General features: G+C 44.0%; 1 protein-coding gene and 1 pseudogene across 2 annotated transcripts in view; both read left to right on the top strand.

The window, feature by feature from the left end:
- The first annotated feature begins 5,043 nt into the window (after positions 1-5,043).
- Positions 5,044-15,374, top strand: nkain5 (sodium/potassium transporting ATPase interacting 5). Its single transcript, XM_080763614.1, has 7 exons — positions 5,044-5,269; positions 7,590-7,727; positions 8,700-8,780; positions 10,169-10,372; positions 12,972-13,032; positions 13,240-13,287; positions 14,371-15,374. The coding sequence occupies exons 1-6, from the start codon at positions 5,216-5,218 to the stop codon at positions 13,272-13,274; spliced, it is 573 nt and encodes a 190-aa protein (XP_080619740.1). The 5' UTR covers positions 5,044-5,215; the 3' UTR covers positions 13,275-13,287; positions 14,371-15,374.
- Positions 15,375-17,330: 1,956 nt separating this feature from the next.
- Positions 17,331-25,611, top strand: part of LOC308315034 (YTH domain-containing family protein 1-like) — a 19,231-nt pseudogene continuing 10,950 nt past the window's right edge. The window contains exons 1-4 of the transcript XR_013966202.1: positions 17,331-17,975; positions 19,978-20,005; positions 23,376-23,470; positions 25,045-25,609. The product of XR_013966202.1 is annotated as a YTH domain-containing family protein 1-like (transcript). The remainder of the gene's footprint in view (positions 17,976-19,977; positions 20,006-23,375; positions 23,471-25,044; positions 25,610-25,611) is intronic.

The following is a 25,611-nucleotide window of genomic DNA, read 5'->3' as shown; positions in this document are numbered from 1 at the left end:
GAGCACGACGTATAGAGAGATTATCAATGGCAAATATTGAGGACAAAAGCTGTATATAGGAAGGGCTAGCATCCCTCAAAAATCACACCCGTGCTGCAAAAAAAACTCCTAGATGTTTCTGTAAAAAATATTTCTGTAAACAAATGGAAAATATCATTTCTGAATGTATTAGGGTTGGAAATATCAATTGTGAGAGCAAAAAGGCATGCAGTCAATTGAGGCACTTAACAGATGCTATAGAAAAGGTCAAAGCACAACTATAATGTCATATTTTTCTTACAGTATATATTTCTACCAGGCATGCAACCTATATGTTGTGAGATGTCGAACTATAACTGATGAAATGTCTTTCTTGTTGCAACGATAATCGGAACCTTGCGGGTGGGGTGATGGGGGATTTGTAAATTAAAAAATGTTTAAAATGTGGTTTTTTTTTTAAAGAAGTGAGGGGCGCTCTTTGTGTATATAGCCCATTTTCTGTTCTGTATATTGTTCTGTATTGCATGTTGGCTATATAGGCCTATAAAATCTACATTTGAACAACTGTGCGTGTTTGTGTGTTTGCATTGATGCAGGAGGCAAAATAAAATATATATATCATATACCTTTTCTTTTCTTTTTTACTCTCCCAAATTATAAATCATCTTTGATAAGTATCCCTGTGTTTACCTGTCAGTAGCATATTTGCTAACCATTTGAACATATAGGCCTATTATGGGGGGAAATGTTATCCCAGAAAGGCCAGAATAGCAGACCTACAAGCTCACAAGAGCTATAATTATTTATGGGTTTAAATGGTAAAGATTTATTTTTTAATTCAAATAAATGACTCAGGTATAGCTAGCCTACTTGCAGCGCCCTCCCATCCCTTGCTCATGCACCTCGCCTTTATAACGCGTACGTGTATAAGGCTTGAGTAGCCTACACTCCGAATCTATAGCCTATAGCTTTCTGGCGGCGGTGTCGACATAAAGAGCTCATCTTCACGTTAACCAACCAACTAATGTGATTAGGCTGTTGTTGTTTTTGGTCGGCAAGCACCACCGTCTTTAGAACGGAAGCATAAAGCGTCTATATAATAAGCACCATGGACAGCTCCTGCATGCAGTCAGTCCAAGCTTGCATGCCTGCAGGCAGCGGTTCAGTTCAGACAACAACAGGTTAAAACAAAGACGCTGTGCTGAGACTGACTGACTGAAGAAACGCCTGTGGAATGATAATAAATACAAACATACACAATACAGCTAAAAAAGAATGGGCCGCGGAACACGGGAAATCTGACATCTGGGCCGCGGACCATGCACGAAAAAGCTATAAACATCTGGGTTTGAAGCAGCGACGCGCCGGCCACCATTCATTCATTCATTCATTCATTCATTCATTGGGGGTTGTGTTGAGTCGCGTTGTGTTTTGTTTTTATCAGAGCTGCTTGTGTAGCAGCAGGATTATTTTTAGCCTATCTCTCTCTCTCTCTCTCTCTCTCTCTCTCTCTCTCTCTCTCCAGATCATCAAAGTGATCGTGTTCATGTTACGGGCCGTGCGGTGTCTCCCCCGAGAGGTCACACACACACACACACACACACACACACACACACACACGGGAGGGAGGGAGAGCGGGGACTCGCCTCTGTAAAAATGTTAATGGTCTCGAGCGTTAATTATTCTTGTGATTCGCAGGATGCTGAACAACATGCCTTTCCACCAGGAGAGTTGATCCCGTCAAATCACGTCCATGTTCTCTGATGATCTGACGACACCAATCGGCTCCGTACGTATAATTGGACGTCAAAGCAAAAGCACAAAAGGCGATGCAGTAACAACAGAACATCATGATGCTAATAGTGAGGCGGGCGAGCGGGCGCCGCGCACGTGTCCGCGTGTTAAATGTGATGATGACGGATGCCGACGCAAAAAACCCCAAAAACAACTATATATATATAGTGTCAAGTCCATAAGTCTGCGATCACAAAGAAAAGCATGCATGCATGCAATATATATATATATATATATATAGGCCCACCAATAATAAGGACAGATTGAACCTTTGACGTGAGGCTTATTAATTAATCCGAATGCATATAGCCTAGGCTAATCCAAGGCGTATATAGACTATAGGCTATAGGTATATGCACACAGCACATTGGTGTCAGACATTGCGCTAAACTAAAGCATCCATCCATCTGACCATCTCTATACTCACTCAGCAGCCGGCAGTGGCTTGTTGGATTCCCGATGCTCTCCCTGGAACCTCCGCTCCTCCGCAAGCATCATCAATTAATCTTCGCGTGTTTCGTGCGTGTTGTTGCTGCTGCTGCTCCGCCGTCCACGGAACACGAATGCAGCATATTGCATCTGGCAGGCAGGCAGTGTCCCTCCTTGGCGCGGCTGAGAGCCAGCCACAGCCAAGCCAGCCCCCGGTCAGCACACCTCTGTTCCCCGGGACAAACGCAACTATTTCTGCATCTGGATGGTGGACTCTCTCGGCCTATATCTCTATGGAAGTCTATCTATCTATCTATGAAGATTCTCCTCCGCCGCTAAATTCCTTAATCCCCCCCTCCTCCTCCCTCGTCATCATCAGCAGCATCATCTCAAACCAATCCCCCCCCCAGCTGCTGCTGCTGCTGCTGCTGTGTGTGTGTGTGTGTGTGTGTGTGTGTGTAGTTAGTGTAGTGTGTGTGTGTGTGTGTGTGTGTGTGTGTGTGTGTGTGTGTGTGTGTGTGTGTGTGTGTGTGTGTGTGTGTGTGCTGCTCCGCGCACGTTCCATGTGACACGGGGGTAGAGAGAGAAGGGGGAGAGGGGGGAGACGAGACCCCCAATTATGATTTATGAGTGTGCCTTTTGCTTCTAGCGCCACCCCTCGGCTGGACAGAGAAGTGCTTGCTCATAAGATAATGGCTGTGAATGGTGGGGACAGACCTGGGACAGACATATTTGTGATTCTGCAAATATATATATATATAAAATCTTCTTTCTAATTTTTTATCCCACGGTTTTCTAACCAATTACTTTCACCCAGTGTCAATTATCTAATGTAATCCTGGAGAGTTCTATAGTCTACACTCCCTCTGCCAACCATGGGCAGAGCAACAGACTGACCTTGTGCTTCCTTCAATTTGATTCTATGATGGATGATGATTTTTACAGCCCAGTAATCTGGGAACACCCCTCCCATTTCGGCAAATATTTATTTTCACACTGAAGAAATGCACACTTTGATACAATGTGAAGTATAGTCAGTGTGTACAGTTTGGATATCAGTGTACATTTTATTTCCCCCTCAAAATAACACAAAACACCATTAATTAACAGCCATTCATTCAAACTGCTGGCAACAAAAGTGAGTATACACCCTTAAGGTATACTCCTCACCTGGTTTCCGTCACACACGGAACCATTACTCATGGTTCCATGGGTGACTACAGGACGGAACCATGTCCTGTGGTCTGATGAGACCAAGATAAACATATAAAGACAAGAGTGTCTTGCCTACAGCCAAGCTGTGGTGAGAGTGTCATGGTCTGGGGCTATATGAGTGCTGCTGGCACTGGGAATCTGCAGTTCATTGAGGGAACCATGAATGCCAACATGTATACTGTGACCTACTGAGGCAGAACATGATCCTCTCCCTTCAGAAACTGGGCCGCAGCCCGCAGGGCAGTATTCCAACATGATAATGACCCCAAACACTCCTCCAAGATGACCACAGCCTTGCTGAAGAAGCTGAGAGTAAAGGTGATGGACTGGCCAAACATGTCTCCAGACCCTAAACCCTTATTGAGCATCTCTGGGGCATCCTCAAATGGAAGGTCTCTAACATCTACCAGCTCTGTGATGTCATCATGGAGGAGTGGGAGATGATTCCAGTGGCAACCTGATGGTGAACTCCATGCCCAGGAGGGTGAAGGTGAACTCCATGCCCAGGAGGGTGAAGGTGAACTCCATGCCCAGGAGGGTGAAGGTGAACTCCATGCCCAGGAGGGTGAAGGTGAACTCCATGCCCAGGAGGGTGAAGGTGAACTCCATGCCCAGGAGGGTGAAGGTGAACTCCATGCCCAGGAGGGTGAAGGTGAACTCCATGCCCAGGAGGGTGAAGGTGAACTCCATGCCCAGGAGGGTGAAGGTGAACTCCATGCCCAGGAGGGTGAAGGTGAACTCCATGCCCAGGAGGGTGAAGGTGAACTCCATGCCCAGGAGGGTGAAGGCCAACCTGATGGTGAACTGGGTGAAGGTGAACTCCATGCCCAGGAGGGTGAAGGCAGTGCTGGAAAGTAATGTGGCCACACAAAATATTGACACACAATTTTGAAAATGTTCTCACTAAGTGATGCAATAATGGTCTTTTTGTATATGTTCTTTCTTTTCTTTTGGTTGAGAGGTATTGAAAAAGAACACACACCCACACTTCAAATGCAGTGAAAAAACTTTAACACAAACACACACGCGCACGCACAAACACACGCGCACGCACGCACGCACGCACGCACGCACGCACACACACACACACACACACACACACACACACACACACACACACACACACACACACACACACACACACACTGGTTGCTTTGCAGATTTCTATCCACAGGTTATAACTATTTGTAGTAATTTTCTTTCTTTCTTTCTTTCTTTCTTTCTATTATTCTTTATTTTACATGTTGGGGGGGGGGGGGGGGAATCAAACAACCAATTCCAGTTACCGTGCTGCCATCTAGCGGCGCCATGGGATCACTACAGCGGGAGAGCAGCACCAAAGCAACCAAAAGCAAGCAAGCAACCAACCAACCAGGGCGTCAGTCCGGAGAAGAACGTTTGTTCATCCTCCCCCAATCCCCCCTTCCTCCTCCTCCTCCTCCTCCTCATACACATTACAGGGCAGGAGACAGAAGAGACAGAAACAGACAGACATACGTCGTGGTGTGTACTGTGTAGCCTATTCCTTTTAAATTCATCCTGCAAAGTGCGACCTCCAGTCAGTCCCCACTAGCCTCCCGAGCAGCCCACAGAGCCCAGGCCAGTCCCCGTTATGGAAGCAGCAGCTGTCTTCTTCACGGCGTTCATCTCTGTGATTTAATTTAACGTCCATTCAGTGTGTTTAGATTCACTCAGACACACACACACACAGTCAGACAGACACACAGCAACAGTGAGTGGACCAGACCACAACAACAAGATATATTCTGATCTGAGTCAGTGAGAGAATTCAGAGAAGATGGGTTGCTGTACGGGACGATGCACGCTCCTCTTCCTCTGTTCTCTGCAGTTGGTGAGATCATTATTATTATTATGCTTTTATCTTCTCTTTCGTTTCTCAGCCACTACAACTCAAACACGTCCCAGAAAACAATAATACAAATACACTCGAGGCTATACCGCCTCACGCACTTTAGTTTTTTTTCCCTCGACATTTGCTAGAAACATAGCAAACATGTATTATTTATTATTAAATATTATTTTCCCGATGAAAAGGCGAGTAGCCTACTCTCTTGTAGCCTACCGGTATATGGCTTGTTGTTTCGGTAGCCTTTATTTATTTTATTGACGACACTCTTGTTCCTTTCTTTGTTTTTTGGAAAGGTTATGCTACATTTTAAGAATGTCGTAGCGAATAGTCTCCCCCTGAGTCGAATGGAGTTTTTTTTAAACAAAGTCAGCCTCTGACTCTGTTGTCAAAGAGCTTGTAGTCAAAGCTAGAAGAACATGAAAGAGTCTCAGCTCCATTCTTCTACCCTGGGGGCGTGGTGGGGTGTGTGTGTGTGTGTGTGTGTGTGTGTGTGTGGGGGGGGGGGTGCTTCATCATCATCTACTTTGTCCTCTGCCCCCCTCCCCTCCATGACCCCCCCCCCCCTTGTCACCCATGACTCAGTTTCCATGGCAACCCGTAATGTGTGATTGCTCTGTGTTTGTCATAATGAACAATCTGTTTATGACGTTTAGTGTAAATTGTAAAACAAGTGATGTTCTTTGGTTAAAACAAACACGTTTTTGTTTTTTGGTTAAAAAGTTAAAGCTCATATATTATGGCAGTAATCATAGAGTATAGATCAAGTGTTTGTTCAGTAACAGCTTCTCCCTGCAAGTCTCTCCATCTCTTTCATTTAAAAAAGAAATCACACTTGTGTGAAGTGAGGGGCGCTCTCAGCTGGAGATAAAATAAAAAGTATAAAATGTCTTCTAAATCCACAGCTTTCTGAAAAACCTACATTTCTATGTCAGTGGTGCTCAACCTATTTCATGTCAAGGAGCAGAATTATCTGTATTTGGCCGCGGACCCCCGTCTGAAAATATGTTGTTCCAGGGACCCCCCAGAAGCAAAGATTTGAGTTAAATTATATTCAAAGATTTGCGCCACATTTTCACAATAATATTGTGAAAATGTGGCGCAAATCTGTGAATATAATATATTTATAAAAATATATATTATATATTTTTTCAATAGCAATAACATAAAACACCAAAAGGGGTTCCCGTCCTGAATGGGTTAACACTTATTTTAACAAAGAAATAACTCGTTATGAACAAATACAGCAACTGGTTGGAAAACACCTTCTAGTGGGACTGCTAATGCAGGGGAGGATGGCAGAACCTTCACTAAAACACCCTGGACAACGCTCCACACGTCCCAGACTCTTCTCCCTTCTCTAAAACACCCTGGACAACGCTCCACACGTCCCAGACTCTTCTCCCTTCTCTAAAACACCCTGGACAGCGCTCCACACGTCCCAGACTCTTCTCCCTTCTCTAAAACACCCTGGACAACGCTCCACACGTAACAGACTCTTCTCCCTTCTCTAAAACACCTGGGACAACGCTCCACACGTCACAGACTCTTCTCCCCCATCTCTAAAACACCCTGGACAACGCTCCACACGTCCCAGACTCTTCTCCCTTCTCTAAAACATGCACCCTGGACAACACTCCACACGTCCCAGACTCTTCTCCCTTCTCTAAAACACCTGGGACAGCACTCCACACGTCCCAGACTCTTCTCCCTTCTCTGAAACACCTGGGACAACGCTCCACACCTTCCTTCTGGCTCCAAAATTATGGAATAAACCTCCCATTGCAATCAGAACTGCAGACCCACCCCCAATCTTCCACCGGAGTCTGAAAACTCACCTCTTCAGATTCCATCTTAGCCCGTAGCACTTGCCCTATAGCCTCGATGACCTTACAGACGTATGCAAAGGCAAAGATGATTTGACAATAATTGTATACTTATAGTTTCATTGTACAGATATTCTACTATTTGACAGATGTTATAGATACTTAGCTTACTTGATGACTATTTTGAAGTATTTGATGTACAAACGTATTACCATGTGTTGTTCTTGCTTACTGTAAATTGCTCTGGATTAAGAGCAAGACAATTGTAAATTGACTTGGTTAGATATTTGACCACTTTTTCATCCAATTTATATTTTTATCTCTTATTATAATCTGGTCAACTGCTTTCATTGATTGACTATTAAAAATATGATTATGATTATGATTATGATTATTATAATTATTATGATTGTTATTGTTATTATTAATATTATTATTATAGTGTAATTACAACTTCCTTTTCCTGCTGCTCTCTTCAGATCACGGCGGTGGAGAGGCAGGTGTTTGACTTCCTGGGATACCAGTGGGCTCCAATCATGGTCAACTTCCTCCAGATCATCATGGTGATCCTGGGTTTGTTCGGTACCGCCCAGTATCGACCCCGCTACATTGTACTGGTGAGTTTGGTACCGTCCAGTATCGACCCTGCTACATTGTATACTGGTGAGTTTGGTACTGTCCAGTATCGACCCTGCTACATTGTATACTGGTGAGTTTGGTACCGTCCAGTATCGACCCTGCTACATTGTATACTGGTGAGTTTGGTACTGTCCAGTATCGACCCTGCTACATTGTATACTGGTGAGTTTGGTACTGTCCAGTATCGACCCTGCTACATTGTATACTGGTGAGTTTGGTACTGTCCAGTATCGACCCTGCTACATTGTACTGGTGAGTTTGGTACTGTCCAGTATCGACCCTGCTACATTGTACTGGTGAGTTTGGTACCGTCCAGTATCGACCCTGCTACATTGTACTGGTGAGTTTGGTACCGTCCAGTATCGACCCTGCTACATTGTACTGGTGAGTTTGGTACTGTCCAGTATCGACCCCGCTACATTGTACTGGTGAGTGATTCTGTTTATGGTACCGTTGATTGACCGTATGGTAAATGGTGCATTTATATACCGCATTTATTCAAGGCACTTTACATAGATTGTGCATTACATTCACCCATTCACATACACATTCATACACAGATGGCGGCGGAAACCATGCAAGGCACAAACCAGCACATCAGGAGCAATTAGGGGTTCAGTCAGAATCTTGCTCAAGAACACTTCGACACTAACTCTGGGGGAGCCCGGGTTCGAACTGGCAACCTTGCGGTTACCATCTCTACCCCTGAGCCACCGCCGCCTGTATGGGGCCATGGGGCTCTATTCTCATCCATGCTAAACCCTTTATCCCTAAACTACTTTGCCTTTTTTTATTTTTACTATTTTGCAAAACATTTTTGAATAGTTAAAATAGCCAATAATTCAATTTGGCTCTCATCAAAACAATAATAGATCATAACTTTTGTATCTTGTTCATTTTCTCTGTCTCAATTCTCTCTCTCTCTCTCTCTCTCTCTCTCTCTCTGGCAGTACCTGGTGTGGACGTTGTTGTGGGTTGGGTGGAATGTCTTTGTTAGCTGTCTGTTCTTGGACCTGGGAGACCTTTCAAAGGTAGGAGCCTGATAATTAGAGACAAGCACGCAAGCATCCACGCACGCACGCACACACACACACACACACACACACACACACACACACACACACACACACACACACACACACACACACACACACACACACTAGGGATGCACCCATATGGAAACTCTTGTCCGATACCGATTTAGCCGATAGCTGATACTGATACCGATATATGTTTAGTTTTTGTTGTTTTCATTTCCCCCTTTTGTGGCAGAGAATCAAATACATATTCAATACACAAAATACATGCTCAGAATCTACAGCTTGGTAGGCTGCAGATAACCAACCAACACACCAACATAGAATTTACAGCTTGGTAGACTACAGATCACCAACACACCAACATATAATCTACAGTTTGGAAGACTACAGATCACCAACACACCAACATAGAATCTACAGCTTGGTAGCCTGCAGATAACCAACACACCAACATAGAATCTACACAGCTTGGTAGACTACAGATAACCAACACACCAACATAGCCAATGCAAAATGTATGCTTACCAACAACATGCAGATAAACATTGGCTACTGCCATCGGTTAATGTCAGTTTTATTTGCCGATACCGATATTGACCGATAACAGCAAATATCGGCTGATACTGATTATGTGGCCGATACTGATTATGTGGCCGATACATCGGTGAGTCACTAGTTTCCGCTTGATAAATATCCTCACTTGACACTTAGACCTTTAAAATCATTTTGTGAAACTGGTATTGTTGTTGCATCTGTGTAGTTTGTTAAGGACCAGTGTTGTTTTTGGCAGCACATTTTGATTTTAGTTTTAGTCTTTTGAATAGTTTTCATTTAGTTTTAGTCACATTTTAGTCACCTGGAATGACTTAGTGCTAGTCTAGTTTAGTTTTCGACTAAACATAATAAGATTTTACTAAAATGTATTTTGTCGGGGCTTGATGCCGTAATGACTGTAATGACTGTTTCACACAGCTCACAACGCATCGATTATCGTGACGCGTTGTGAGCTTGTAGATATGTTCAGCATGCAACCAAGTGTAAAATGACTTATACTGGATCTCTTGTCCACTAGTCCCTTCCTAACAGTTTTAGTCTAGATTTTATTTGTTGACGAAATTGTCAATATATTTCGTCTTAGTTTTCATTTAGTTTACATTTAGTTTTCGTCAGTGAAAAAAGGGAGTCGGCGAACATTTTTCATCATAGTTTTAGTCGACGAAATCAACACTGTTAAGGACTGAATTGTTGTTGCATTTATTTTCTTCATTTTATTCTCATTTTCTGTTTGATCGTGAAGTTCAGCCTCTGTAGGCTCAGTCGGTTTCAAGTGCATGTCAGACACCCATCCCTAAGTGTTGTGTCCTTATATGGCCGTATAGGATGGTGACATCCTGTCCCTGGGGGTCTCCTCCCATCGCTCCTGGTGGAGGGACAACGGGCCGGGCTGCGAGAGCCTGCAGGACATCCAGGCCAGTGGGTGGCAGCAGAGTCCGGAGAACCCACAGCTCATCACCGTGGTCAGCTGCTGGATGGAGTACCAGTACATTGAAGTGCTGCACTGCACTGTGCAGCTCCTCATATCCGTGAGTATACTGGATTAGAGCCCTGGCCTAAAATAGGCCCAGGCCCGTGGAGTTCAGCCCGACACCTTTTTATTTATTTATTATTTTTAGCATGCGCGTCGCTTTATTGCACAGACGGCACAACAGCGGCAGCCACTCACTTTCAGCTGCGCTATCTCGCACTCTGATAAACCCACATTAAGAACAAGAAGTCAAGATCGCATCGCTGACTGAAATAAACACATCGTTACAATTCAGAGGCACTTCATTAAGAAAACTCAACTATTAACGCTTGTGTGTGTTGATCTGCCCGATTGTGACGTTAGTATATAATGTTTTCCTCTTGGACCTGCGTTGTGGGCACAGTGGCAGGTTATTTAGTCTAGTATTTAGAGCTCCTGTGCATGGGAGTAAAACGCGTGTGCGCACGCACACACACTATTATTATTACTAGACCTGTACGTGCCCGTCGCAGTCAGCCACCGGCCTATTTGCAACGATGCAACTTTGGAACCTAATGATATACGTTGTCATAGCACCCGTTTTAACTGTCAGCCGGTGTCCCACATGGAGATCTGTGTATGTGCCTGTGTGCCTGTGTGTGTGTGTGTGTGTGTGTGTGTGTGTGTGTGTGTGTGTGTGTGTGTGTGTGTGTATGTGTGTGTGTGTGTGTGTGTGTGTGTGTGAAGACTGCAAACTGAAAAGTGTACTTGGCAATCAATTTGGCCCACTGGCAGAGCCTGATTGGGTTGAGCCTCAATTGGCTCAAAGAATGGCAAAGAATGGTGAAAGGAGTTGGCCTCATTAGGCCCACTGGCAGAGCCTGACCAGAGCCTTTTGTGGTGGTTCTGGAGAACCGTGGGTCCGACCGACTCGATACCTGACACTGCACTCCCTGTGGGGGTGTGGAACGTGTGTGTCGAATGTGAAGTCGGTGGGCAAATGGTTCTTGAGTTACGTGCATTACAACCGTACACACACCTACGCACGTGATATGCGCATTTATAGCAGGATTATTGTTATCACTGTGCAGCTCCTCATATCAGTATGCTGGATACATATTAATATCAAATTCAAATACCGGGCTCCCACAAACGTAGGTCGCCAGAGAGCTTTGCTGCGATTAAAACGAATCCTGCTGCGCATTTTCAGAAAGTGCGCTTCGTTTGGCAGGTGTGAAGGCTCTTTCGAATCCTAATGCGCAGCAAAGAACCGCATTTTACTCCGAGCAAAAACGGGGGTTTCGCTTCGCTTCCAGTCGCGCTTGACTACGATTCGATGCAGGTGTGAATGCAATCCGCAGCAAATAAAGGAAATGAAGCAAACAATGTGGCGGGTGAGGAGCTGAACACAGTTGGAGACGGAGAAGGCATATTTTACGCAGCGCAAAGATGTCCCGTTACCGTGGATAGACGTGGTCGAATGAGGAGAGTGGAGACTGAAGCCCTGATCAAAATGAGGACGAGTACATTAATCAATTGCTTAAGAAAACACAAACACTGCAGTGCAGTGTATTCTGTCTGTCTGTGCGTGCCGTAAACATGGAGTGTTGTCACTGTGTGGGGACTAGTGGGGAGTAGGAACTTTCATCTCGATAAACTTGTAAACATTTTGCGCTGCTGTCTGTTATATCAGTGCGCTCAGCGCTGTGCCTCCATGCCCAAAAGAACAGTGCGTGGCTGCGTGCTTATAGTGAGAGAGAGAGAGAGGGGGGGGGCAGTCCCAGACGGCACAACACATATGCACGTTATGAGTATAATTTTATCACCATAGATTTATCATTTCACTGTGTAGGCTAGTTTATGAATGGAACACATTGATAAAGGTCCCCCCTGCTGCGTTTCCAATTGCTGCGGATCATGACAGTGTGAAGGCAAACCGTAGCCAATTAAATATGCAAGAATCCCATTTCTCCGCCCATACGCATTCGAGTCTACCGAAGTATTAGGTGAGAATGCGACCTGAGTGTCGAAGTGTCCTTGAGCAAGACGCTGAACCTCTAATTGCTCCCGATGAGGTTGGTGCCTTGCATGGTTTTCTCTGCCATCGGTGTGTGAATGTGTGAATGTAAAGCGCCTTGGATAAAGGCGCTATAAATGTACCATTTAACACCAACACAACATACCTACCTTAACCCATTTAGACCTGAGGTTGATTCTAAAAAAAGGTTTTCTGAAAAACCTATGTTTCTATGTCAGTCGTTCTCAAACATTTTCATGCCAAGGACCCCCAAAAATGTATGTAATTAGCCACCAACCCCCATCTGAAAATATGTTATCCCAGGAACGCCCCAGAAGCAAACATTTGAGTTAAAAATGCTCTGAAAGAATATATATTCAAGATTTGTGCCACATTTTCACGATTTTTCGAAAATAGCAGATCTACAAGCTCGTAGCGCGGCACTCGGTGCCAACAGCTACGAGCTGTTAGTACTCAACAGCTAAAGCATAACATAATGCTTAAAACACCAAAAGGGGTTCCCGCCCAGAATGGGTTAAGCTATAAAAAACGAAGGCCTTCCAGAAATTGTTTCCAAAGTAAGGTTTTAATTTTGAAACCAATCAAAAATAAACAAGCATTTAAGCTAAGGGTGATGGTCTGATGATTATTTCTTCCACAGCTCCTGGGCTTTGTCTACGCCTGCTATGTAGTCAGCACGTTCCCAGACCACGATGACAGCTGTGAGTATACCTAAACTTAACAACCAGTAAACACTATAGTCAGAATTACCATAGTTAAACCTAGCAGTAAACACTATGTAGTCAGCATTACCACTACCAATACCATTGTAACGAAGATAGGTGGAAAATTGGTGAAGTGTTCCTTTAGTTATACTGTCAGTGTCAGTGCTGAGTCACATTTGTTTTTATTTACCTATTTGTTTGCAGTTGAATTTCATCATCCGTCCAAGTTGCTCTTCTAACCTAAGGTTGTTGGTAGGTACTGTGGCTTCTTACTTCACCTCTTGCCTCATATGCATGTCATCTTCACCTTTTATCCATCCATCCATCTTCAACCGCTTATCTGTAGTCGCGTCGTGGGGGCAACAGCTCCACCAGAGTGCTCCAGACTTCCCTCTCCAGAGCAACATTAGTAACTTGAAACTTGGAACTTCCTCCTGTTCTAAGGCCAGTGAGTCGATGTGTTTCCTCGAAGTGGGCCTTGTTCTGCCCCGGGGTCTCCTCCTTAACTTGAGTAAACTAAAGACCTGGAGGCGTGATCAATGCCATTTGGCTATTCTGAGTGGCCAAAGAGCATTGATCACGCCTCCAGGTATTTAGTTTACTCAAGTTAGGGAATAAGACCTGTTACTTAAGACACGCAAAATACAGCCCCTAGGAGTTAAATTAACATTGGTTTTACAATATTTTAGGTCCCAGAGATAGGAATGCCATTAAATGGGGGTCCGTAGTGCATGTCAAACTGGGGGTAAAATCTTCTCTTATGGGGGTCCTTGGCATATCTTTTCTAATGGGGGTCCACAGGGATAATTAGTGTCAATTTCGGGGTCCTTTTCATGAAACGGTTTGGGAACCTGCAAAGGACTAGCATTCCATTTCCGGTCTATGAACCGGTCGGGAGCGGATGATATCGCTACATCATGTAGTATTGTTTTGCTAGTCATCAATCTTCCGGAACTTCCTTTTCCCTCAAACCGATTTTTCTCAATAAAAGCTACAGGTTACGAGAGCTTTTTTGTTATTCTTCTGGTTTGAGGGAAAAGGAAGTTCCATGTGATTGTTCCTGCCTGTTGACTACAAAACAATACTACAACATGACGTAACAATATAATCCGTTCCAGACCGGTTCACACAGCACTGGTGAGGCGAGGTTAGTAAAGGTCTCTTTATTTGTGTTTACCATTGCTCTGTAAGGTAGGCCTATTGTTAATGCTTCTGTATGTATTGCTTGCTGTACACTTCTTTACCTGTAACTCTGTAACCTTAACTGCTGTGCCTCCTCTGGACGACTGATTTCCCCTCCGCAGGATAATAAAGGTGTAATGTTGTTTCTTCTAGATTACGTGTGACCAGCCAATGGATGAAGTTGACCACAGTGACCAGTCCACTTGTGAGATATGCAGATCACACAACACTGTCGTTTCACTGCTCGTGTCATTTTGGGATTCGGGGTAGAATATTAGCTTTGTCTAAATGTGTTTATAAAACCATTGCCAATGGTTCTCAATAATAATAATCAATATATCTTATTTCAAAATGTTTAGAAAATAGCCGATCTGCGAAATGACATCTGCAATCATCTCGTACACAATGGGGTTAGTGTTTCAGCTGTTCCTCGTTTCATTTGGGACCCCCGGAGCCCACTGGAGGACCGCTGGTGGTCACCCACTTTGAGAACCACTGAATAAAACGACATGAGCCATCCTCTCTCTCTCTCTCTCTCTCTCTCTCTCTCTGTAACCAAATGGACCCAAAAGGCTCATTCATAGTCTGGATTTTCGGTGGTGAGGTGACCACCAGAGCTGAAATAACGTTGAGCGGTGGTGAGTAAAAACAGAGAGACGGGCTGGGGCGGTGGTTTGCTCTTCACCGCGGCTCAGTGACGTCATGTTGTAGTTCGGTGGTCACCTAACCACCGAAACTCCAGACTATGAATGAGCCTTTACATGCCTGTAACTAAAGCAGTGGTTCTGTAACCAAATGGACCCTTACATGTATGTATCTAAAGCAGTGGTTCCCAAACATTTTTATTGTAGACCCAAAATATAAATTAGATTTCCTTTTCTATGTATAAAAAATGGTGAATATTTTTTATTTTATTTTTTGAAAATCTTTTGTACTTTGGGAACCATGGACCTACAGTAATAATGTGTTCACTGTTCTCAGGAGAACTTAGAAATAATGACATGTGAAGACACTCTGTATTAAGTGTGTGTGTGTGTGTGTGTGTGTGTGTGTGTGTGTGTGTGTGTGTGTGTGTGTGTGTGTGTGTGTGTGTGTGTGTGTGTGTGTGTGTGTGTGTGTGTGCGACACAAACCTTTTTAAATTTATAAATCAATGCCTTATACTTTGTCATACTAGTCACACAAAAGTCACAAAAATAGCAGATCTACAAGCTCGCAACCCATCACAGCGAGTTTTTAGATCTGCTATTTGTTCACGCGAAAGTGGTTCAATGTATCTGTAAAGTTGTATATTTATTTAATATTGTGACTAAATAAGTACATTTAGATCAGTGGTTTTCAACTCTGTTCACGTCAATGTCCATTATTTATTCTGCATAAACTTGATGTTGGTACCATATAGAGAGAGATGACAGGCACACATTGATCAAAATAACAATGATTCTACATTCTCTGATTGTGTGGAATTGTAAATTAAGTATAATGCTTAACAATAATCTAACTCTTGAGAGCGTGAAATAAAACCAGATGGGTCCATTTGGTTTCATTTATTATGCTCTCAAGAGGTAAAGATCTATAAGGGGACCACCTGGAACCCCCTCGAGGACCACTGGTGGTCCCCGAACCATGCACTGAAAACCACTGATTTAGATCTATCGATTCAGAACTTTGGTTCTTTAATATTTTTTTGACATATGCACGTGGTTTCTGCCTCCATGGTGGATATGTAAATAATGAACACATTCCAGTATCTTGTCAAAATGTTCTGAATTCTATACTTTCTGAGTTGTTTGCGACGACCATTCACATATTTATACTCTGTGTGTTTCTGTAATAAACAACAACGCCAGACATATTTGTTATGTCCTTGCATAATAAATGTGTATCAATCAACACAAGCAAACATTTTTTTATATCTTCCACATGTCATTGTGAACTTGTTTTGATATTGTGTTAATGATCTAACTATGAATGCACCAAGTCTCTGTGTGTATAGCCTACGTCTGTACGTACGTCTGAAATCCACGTAACTCGAGAACCGTTCGCCCCACCGACTTCAAATTCGACACACGCGTTCCACCCCAAAATGGCAGTGCCCGGTGTCGAGTCGGACCCACGGTTGTCCAGAATCGCCCCAAAAAGGCCTCTGCCCGGGCTCTGGACCAGGCCCCTGCCCAGGGCCCATATATGGAGCTGGCCTGTTCTGACATCATTCTCACGTCTGCATAGAATCCATATTTGGGCATGCCTAACAAAGAACTCCATATATGGGCATAAAAGGGACACAGACATAATATCTGGGTGGGAATGCATTTCCAACTTGCATCGTTCCAAGTCTGTAGAATCGAGGCTCCGCTCTAGTATATAAGTACAAGTAGCCATATGTTATATGATTATATTTACACTAGCTACCGCATATTGTTTTATATGGATCATATACTTTTACATTAATTAATGTAATATAATGTATTCTCTTTTAGAAGTTACTTTCCCGTCCGTGCACCTGGTAAAGAAGGATGCAGAGAGATTGAGAGAGACGATGGAGTTGGAGTCATATGTAAATTAATGTAGGCTTCCTTGATGTAAATATAATGTAGGCCCTGCCCTAGTTATAGGCAATATTGTATTGATGTTAAGTCTTCTATATTATTTGATTTTCTATGATTTATTAAAATGTATTATTGTATTACATGTATTATAAATAGGCCTATTTTGTATTTACATCACTTTAAATATATTATTTTAAATTAACGTTATTATTGATCAGCCATCCCTTTGGAATTGGAAGAAGAAAATGAACGACACCCGGGCCCTCCCCATATGTCTGGCAGAAGGCCTTGAAGGGAGATTTCTCCAAAGCCATTGAAATACCACAGAGTTACGACAAGTCCGTTCACTTCATGGGGCCAGTCCAATGGCTCTTCTGCATAGCGCTCAGTTTTCTGACAAGCCCTCCTCAAAGTCGTAACTCTGTCTCATTTAATCTATGGCTCTGGCGGTGCGTTGCGGGTGCGTCCCTCTTTGCGTCGCCTACTACGCCACGTCCGGCGGTGCGTGGTGTGTGTGCGTGCGTGTATTTTGTGTGCGTGTGTGTGTGTGAGTGTGTCCCGGATGTTGGTTGGTTTTCCACCATCGAGCTGCCTGCTGCTGCTGCTAGGGGAAGTGAAGTGATATGATCCTGTGATGAGCAGCAGAACCATACAACTGTACTCTACTGTACTGTACTGTACTGTAGGAGGGCCAGATGTAACGGACAGCACAGCCAGCTAAGGGCTTCTTCTAACAACATAAACAACAACAACACCACGGCACAGACCGTCTGGATCTATTATAGATCCTCCAGGAGAACTGCCTGCTGTAGGGAGGGAGATCCACCATAGCAGCAGACACACTGTTGATCTATATAAAACTAGAGGAGGAGGAGGATTTTTTTTATTACTGGAGCAGGTTGTTGTAGCTGCTACTGCTGCTAGCCTAGATGCTGCTGCTACTATCTGGATGCTAAGTTAGCACAACCGTTGGTTGAGGTTCTCTACGAGCGAGAGGGAGTAATTCAATAAAATTCATCTTCACTTTACAGCGACAACAAGAAGACAGATCACTCTTTAGGACGCATCAGTTTGTTTAGCTGCTGAATCTTGGTTTTATTATTATTATTCGAGGCTGGCTGTCTCCTGAAGGATCCACCACCACCACAAGACGCCTCCTAGCCTCGGCTTGGTTTGATGAATGATGTCTGCCACAAGTATTGACCCCCAGGTGAGATCACATCACATCAAAATGAATCATGATGATGATGATGATGGCTTTCATTTCGTTTTAAGATGTTTTAGATTGATTCAATATAAGACTGTTTTCAGGGCCTGTTGTTGTTTATACTGAGATGGATCATGGAAGGAAGCTCGCTTGGTTGTACAAGAAACGAGAGAGAGAGAGAGAGAGAGAGAAATCTGGCGACAAAATCGCGACAAACTGCCCCTGATATGACGATGATCATGTAAAACGATCAGATATACAAGCTAACAACGCGTCGCATACCTTGATTACCTTCCATATATGTTATTCTGCCCCCTTTTTTCATGCCAAAGAGACACCGTCGTTCTATTAACGCAATTGAGGGATGCGATGCCACCCGGGGGAGGAGGATGCCAGGGGCTGCCAAGCAGGCTAGCTGGGTTTTATAGGCTAATATAATAACACACATCACGATATGTTGTGATAATTATGAACAAGCACACAGAACCTGCAATTAATTGCATTTCATAGAGATTTGATTGCATTTCAATCATAGTATTTTTCTTTTGCCTATACTTTCTTTTTCTTTGTAAATGTAGACTAGCCAATTCTTTTTTGTACCCCCCCCCCCCCCTTTTTCTCCCCACTTTAGTCGTTTATGCCAATTAATTCTTCCCCACACACATGTCTGTGTTGTCGCTGCTGTTGTATCCTATTGACTGACTGAGCCCCCACCGGGAGGACGTACTGTTGTATCCTATTGACTGACTGAGCCCCCACCGGGAGGACGTACTGTTGTATCCTATTGACTGACTGAGCCCCCACCGGGAGGACGTACTGTTGTATCCTGGTTAACTTGCCAGTGAGGATCCCCCACCGGGAGGACATACTGTTGTATCCTGGTTAACCTGCCAGTGAGGATCCCCCACCGGGAGGACATACTGTTGTATCCTGGTTAACCTGCCAGTGAGGATCCCCCACCGGGAGGACATACTGTTGTATCCTGGTTAACCTGCCAGTGAGGAGCCCCCACCGGGAGGACGTACTGTTGTATCCTACTGGTCACCTGCCAGTGAAGGAGCCCCCAACAGGAGGGGACGTACTAGACTAGAGCCTTCTTCGTACTACTCCTCCCGTCCAACACTCCCCGCGCTGACAGGTGCCGCCCCCTCCCCCCCAGCACGTAGGAATGTGTACTAATAATGACCAATATCACCCTCCCTGCCCCCGGCAACAAACTACACAGGCCATTTGTGTTCGTGTAGACGCCCCGACACAGCCTGATGCCCCACGGTGAGATTAGAACCAACAACCCCTGTGGTGGTGGCCGCAAAGTACCTGCCCAGGTTTTTTCAGTGGTGCAGCCACTCCAAGGAACAGCCATGTCTGTCCCTATGTATGTTTTTCTTCTCTAAATGTCAAATGAATTGAATACACAGGACCGTCTCTCTGTCTATCTAGTAGACCCTGCAAAGTGACTGATCTGTTTTTTTAGGGTTGCTAGCCCCTCCTATGTCCAGCTTTGAGGGTTTGTGTAAACACAAACATTGTCCTAACACTAACATTTAAGGCCATTGAGCAGACAACGAATGGCCAGTTTTGAGTGTTTGTGCAAACACAAACATTGGAGATGAAGATGAGGACGCAAATTCTGATTGGCCGGAATGAGATGATGATGATGATAACTTGATAAGAGCGCCCCTCACTTCATACGGGTGTGATTCTTTTTGCAAAACAACTTCCAACTTCTGAACAACAAAATGTGATACTGATCGCATTTCATATCACAATTTATATACATTCATTGTGATATTCTACTGTATGAAATAATCACAGTTATGTTTTGTGTCGATGTTGTTCAGTTGGGATCGCAGCATTCACTGGGGATTTTGTGGTTGTGCGTGCGTGCGTGCATGGAATCACCTGTCAATACATCAAAGTGATGCATGATGCTGTCATCATTAAAATTAAGTGCTTTAACACTAACTCATTTTATTTTCATCTTCTTCTCCACATGGTCACCAAGACATCGAAAGGACAAGATGCCAGTAAAGGTAAAGAAAACGCACTTCTCACATTTACAATTAGTGGTGCACGATATAATCGGTTGCATATCGAAATCGACCATAAAAATGAAAGTTGAAGTTTGCATAATCTGTATAATATCGGAATTGGTCGAAATCGATATTGGCAGTTATGACCCTGCAAATAATCGGAGATCAAATATCGGTCATGATTTCATAATCATGCACCCCTATATACTGTTACTGTATACAATGTAGGCCAGGGGTAGGCAACAACAGGCAGCCTGCGGGCCAAAACTGCCCCCCCCCCCCCCAGAAACAATATCTGGCCTGTGAGATAACTATTTTTTTGGAAATATGTTTTTCCTTTAGTACAATATCAAAACGACAGTCTCACATATATGCTATTGTGTCCAAATAGAGAAACTATCCCCACCTAAAGAAGGTTTATATACATATTATAATATACTGATACTTTTATAAATTTTCTATTTTTGGAAGGAACACATTATTCCGACCAGTTCCTTTCCCCTCCATCAGGCACCCCGGCTGGCCAGGGGGAGGCAGTTTAGAGACCAGGATTACTGCATGTTTTTGTGAGGGTACCTACCCTATAGGGGACACGGGGAGAACATGTAAGAAAACAGTCTTAATGTTCATTTAAATTGAGACATTCCTCTATTCCTTTGGCCTTTTTTTGAGGGCTCCTATATTCAGCTATTAGTGTAGATTTCCGTCCTACACAAACATTAAATTCCCATTGACAATGGATGGAGATTTTCACGTCATAGTGTCTGAGCAAGTAGGCATAGTGTAGTCTCAACATGGACAGTATAGCCAGGTTGCACCTGGCTTGGCTCTCAGCATCAAGGATTGGATTGGGTTTATGTCCCTTAGCGGTTGCCCGACTGCCTGTGGCAATTACATAAAACGTTCAGCCAAGTGGAGTTGGCTTTCAGGTTGCCCGACGGCCAAGTGCACATTCCGTCTTCATTTAAAACATTACTGGCTGTTTATGAAAAACAATGCTACCTTTTTTTACAACTGGCAGTTGCACTCATTCTAGTGCAAATTATACCTATAATTTTATAATGGACGATGCACCTTTTGGGCAAATGGGCATGACCTTTGGCTTTGGGCAAGTAGACCATGACATGTACTTGCCGGTGGGGAAGTACAGCCCATGATGGGCCTCTGAGACCTTAGTGTCAACCCCCTGCAAAGTGTCACGTCCAGGGGGTGTGCGCTGTTACTAGTAGGGAATCTCCACTTGTTCAACCAGTAGTAGGTGTTATATTTTATTAACATACTCTTAAGTAGGTCGGAGGGCCTCATTGTCCGTAATATTGGCTGAGAATGAGGGTGTCTATCCCATTTTGTATTTGCTGAACATTAACTACATTCAAAATGTGGCACCTGGAGCCAACTACTGGGGATTTAAACATACAGCCTCTCAAGCAAACAGCCTCTATCTTGTAGCAAAAACATAAGACCAACTTATTGGACAGCCAAATGTAGAAATGAGATCGCATAGGTGTCCGAGTCTAGATCACAATCTTTGTTTCTATTAATCGTGCAGCACTATCTGGGAGATGGATTGCATGAGGTAGAGTGCAACTCTTACCACAATGGATTCAAGTTCTCAGTCGTCACGACTAATTTCACTCTTTTTTTTAATTATTCCATAGAAGTCAGCAATGGCATGTCTTCTTTGAAAGCATGTTGCACCAGTGACATTGTTTTATCTTCTTATCTTATCTTATCTTATCTTATCTTATCTTCTTATCTTATCTTCTTTGAAAGCATGTTGCACCAGTGACATTGTTTTATCTGCAAGCTCTCAGTCTCAATACGAGAGCTTGCAGAAAGGCTATTTTCGAAAGAAATGATTCATGCATTTAAAGTGGTCAAACTAACAATTATGTTTAGAAGCATTTTCCATAAAATCCTAATGGTCTCAGATATTTCATAAAAGCAAAGGTTAAAGCCTCAGTCTGTGATTTCTTCACCTGGTTGGCACTATGTACATAAGAACAGCTGTAACAATATTACTAAAGCATCATTATTTTACATATTGTTTAGGAAACAAGGCTCCTTTCACAATATTTCACAAATCGCCTCATAGGACTTACATACACATTGTGAGATTCTTATTTAGCTTTACTTCTCTGCTTACCATCAACTCAGTACTTAACACACTCACACATACCGTACGCTGAGTTGGTGGTGCCTTGTGGTCCAAAGGCCAGTGTTCTACCAACTGAGCTACCTGGACACTACCGTAACATTTTATTCATTCCAATAAGTCCTGGATTGTAGGGGAATACCACTCATTTTCAACATTTTACTATGTCATTAATATACCGAGTTGTTGTGTGGTAACAATACAAAAGTTCCCCCATTCTGTGTTGCCTAGAACTGCAAAAGAAATTATGAAGTACATCTCAGTGATGTCACTGAGATGTACTTCATAATGTTACTTTTTTTTCAAACCTCCAGTTCTAGGCAACACAGAATGGGGGAACTTTTTATTATTATTTCCACAACAACTCTAAGGTATAATAATGGCATAGTAAAATGTTGAAAATGAGTGGTATATATTGTTGTATTCAGTGTTCTGTCCCATATGTAGTAACTAGTGAGAGATTTTGGTTCTTTCTGACACATACTTGATCAGACCAAGAGTTCCATGTACGTTGCATGTTCATAAAAAAAAACACAGATAGAAAGATCAGCCATGTTGCAGTCATTTACAGCAAAAAGGCAGTTAAAATAGCGTCAATCATTTGAACCACATGTTATACTTTGGCTATTCAAAACATAGCAGATATACAAGCTCACAGCACTCAAGCTCGTGTCACTTCATTCATGAGCTTGTACTGTAGATCTGCTATTTTTTGAAAAAGTTTGTGCAAATCTGCTTCTTGCTTCTGGGAATCCCTGGCACAAAACATTTTCAGATGGGTGTCCACGGCCAAAATACAATTACGTTTGTGGGTCCTTGACATAAATCCATTCAGAACGGGAACCCCTTTTGGTGTTTTAAGCATGATGTTATGCTTTAGCTGTTGAAAAATAGCAGATCTACAAGCTCATAGCGCGCACAGAGTGCCGTGCTATGAGCTTGTAGATCTGCTATCTTTTTAAATCGTGAAAATGTGACGCAAATCTAGAATATTATATTCTTTCAGAGTGAACGTTTTTAACTCAAATCTTTGCTTCTGCGAGGGTCCCTGGAACAACATATTTTCAGATATTTGTGGCAAAAATGTTTGAGAACGACAGACATAGAAACTCTCAGGATTTAGAAGACATTTATAGAATCGGCCTCAGGTCTAAATGGATTTATGATTTATTTATTTATGATCATGATTTCATACTCTTCCTCTTCTTGTTCCAGCCTTTCCAGTGTCAGTCCAGAATGGCTCCCTCCACCAGAAGGATACAGTGCATGACAGCGACTTTGAGCCTTATCTCACTGGCCAGTCCAATCAGGTAGGAACGTTAGCGGCTCACTTCGCTTTTATAATATCTATACTCTTCTTCAACTTTTTATTTTTTATTTTTTGAGGGGCGCTGGTTATCACTCACCCAACACCGCTGAAGTGCCCTTAAGCAAGGCACTGACTGAACCCCCAGCTACTCCAGCGGAGCTGCTTAGTGGCCAATAGTATCAGACAGACTGTGGTTGTACTGGTCAGCTCCCAGTACAACAGTATCAGACTGTGCTTATACTGGTCAGTACAACAGTATCGGGCTGTGGTTGTACTGGTTAGTACAACAGTATCAGACTGTGGTTGTACTGGTCAGTACAACAGTATCAGACTGTGGTTGTACTGGTCAGTACAACAGTATCAGACTGTGGTTGTACTGATCAGTACAACAGTATCAGACTGTGGTTGTACTGGTCAGTACAACAGTATCAGACTGTGGTTGTACTGGTCAGTACAACAGTATCAGACTGTGGTTGTACTGATCAGTACAACAGTATCAGACTGTGGTTGTACTGGTCAGTACAACAGTATCAGACTGTGGTTGTACTGGTCAGTACAACAGTATCAGACTGTGGTTGTACTGGTCAGTACAACAGTATCAGACTGTGGTTGTACTGATCAGTACAACAGTATCAGACTGTGGTTGTACTGGTCAGTACAACAGTATCAGACTGTGGTTGTACTGGTCAGCTCCCAGTACAACAGTATCAGACTGTGGTTGTACTGGTCAGTACAACAGTATCAGACTGTGGTTGTACTGGTCAGTACAACAGTATCAGACTGTGGTTGTACTGGTCAGTACAACAGTATCAGACTGTGGTTGTACTGGTCAGCTCCCAGTACAACAGTATCAGACTGTGGTGTATCAGACTGTGGTTGTACTGGTCAGTACAACAGTATCAGACTGTGGTTGTACTGGTCAGCTCCCAGTACAACAGTATCAGACTGTGGTTGTACTGGTCAGTACAACAGTATCAGACTGTGGTTGTACTGGTCAGTACAACAGTATCGGGCTGTGGTTGTACTGGTCAGCTCCCAGTACAACAGTATCAGACTGTGATTGTACTGTTCAGTACAACAGTATCAGACTGTGGTTGTACTGGTCAGTACAACAGTATCAGACTGTGGTTGTACTGGTCAGCTCCCAGTACAACAGTATCAGACTGTGGTTGTACTGGTCAGTACAACAGTATCAGGCTGTGGTTGTACTGGTTAGTACAACAGCATCAGACTGTGGTTGTACTGGTCAGTACAACAGTATCAGACTGTGGTTGTACAACAGTATTGGATCTGCTGTTTAGGTACAGAGTCCCTATATGGTTGGGACTGATGCGCTTGATTGGAGTACCTAAAAAGCAGATCCAATTTATCGCCAAACCATAATGAATATATTGCTCATTTTACTGTATATTCAATAAATATATATATTTCATCCATTGATGAGTTGTCCTGACTGAACATGTATTCTAAGAGATGTCATAGTTCGCTCGCATCGCTGGCAGGGCTGTAATGATGACGACCTGTTCCCGTAAACTATTTTTTTTATTCCCCCCTCTTTTTATGGTCCACTCCCAGAACAACAGCTACCAGTCCATGACGGACCCGTACCTGTCCAGCTACTACGCCCCGTCCATTGGCTTCCCCTACCCTCTGAGCGAGGCTCCCTGGTCCACCGGGGGCGACCCGCCCATCCCTTACCTGACGCCATACGCGCCGCTGAGCAACGGCGACCACCACTTTATGCACGACACGGTGTTCGGGCAGCCGGGGGGGCTGGGCAGCAGCATCTACCCCCCGCACCGCTTCAACTTCTTCCCGAGAACCCGGCCTTCTCTGCCTGGGGCGCGCCCCCCCCGCCGCCGCCCACCGGCGGCCACGGCAGCCAATCGCAGCAGGGCCAGCAGCAGCAGCAGCAGAATCAGAGCTCGGTGTCTCAGGCGTACGGCGGCAGCTACAGTTACCCGCCCAGCTCCCTAGGGGGCACCCTGGTGCAGCCCGGCGACGCTTCCGGCCAGGCCACGACGGGCTTCCACGCGGGCGTTGGCGACGCGCTGCAGAGTAAGGCGCCGGGCATGAACCACCACCACCACCACAGCCTGGAGCAAGGCATGCTGGGACTAAAGCTGGGCGGCGGGGCTGGGG

Source organism: Protomyctophum bolini, assembly GCF_963924005.1.
Source record: "Protomyctophum bolini genome assembly, chromosome: 5".
Lineage (NCBI taxonomy): Eukaryota > Metazoa > Chordata > Actinopteri > Myctophiformes > Myctophidae > Protomyctophum > Protomyctophum bolini.
The sequence above is the reverse complement of the archived record's forward strand: the minus strand, read 5'-3'. Positions and strand labels throughout refer to the sequence as shown.

Bases quoted from the DNA above. Each gene is read 5' to 3' on its own strand.
- nkain5 (XM_080763614.1), top strand. From the start codon at position 5,216: ATGGGTTGCTGTACGGGACGATGCACGCTCCTCTTCCTCTGTTCTCTG. The intron at 5,270-7,589 runs GTGAGATCATTA...TGCTCTCTTCAG, and splicing joins TCCTCTGTTCTCTGCAGTTG to ATCACGGCGGTGGAGAGGCA. The intron at 8,781-10,168 runs GTAGGAGCCTGA...ATGGCCGTATAG, and splicing joins ACCTGGGAGACCTTTCAAAG to GATGGTGACATCCTGTCCCT.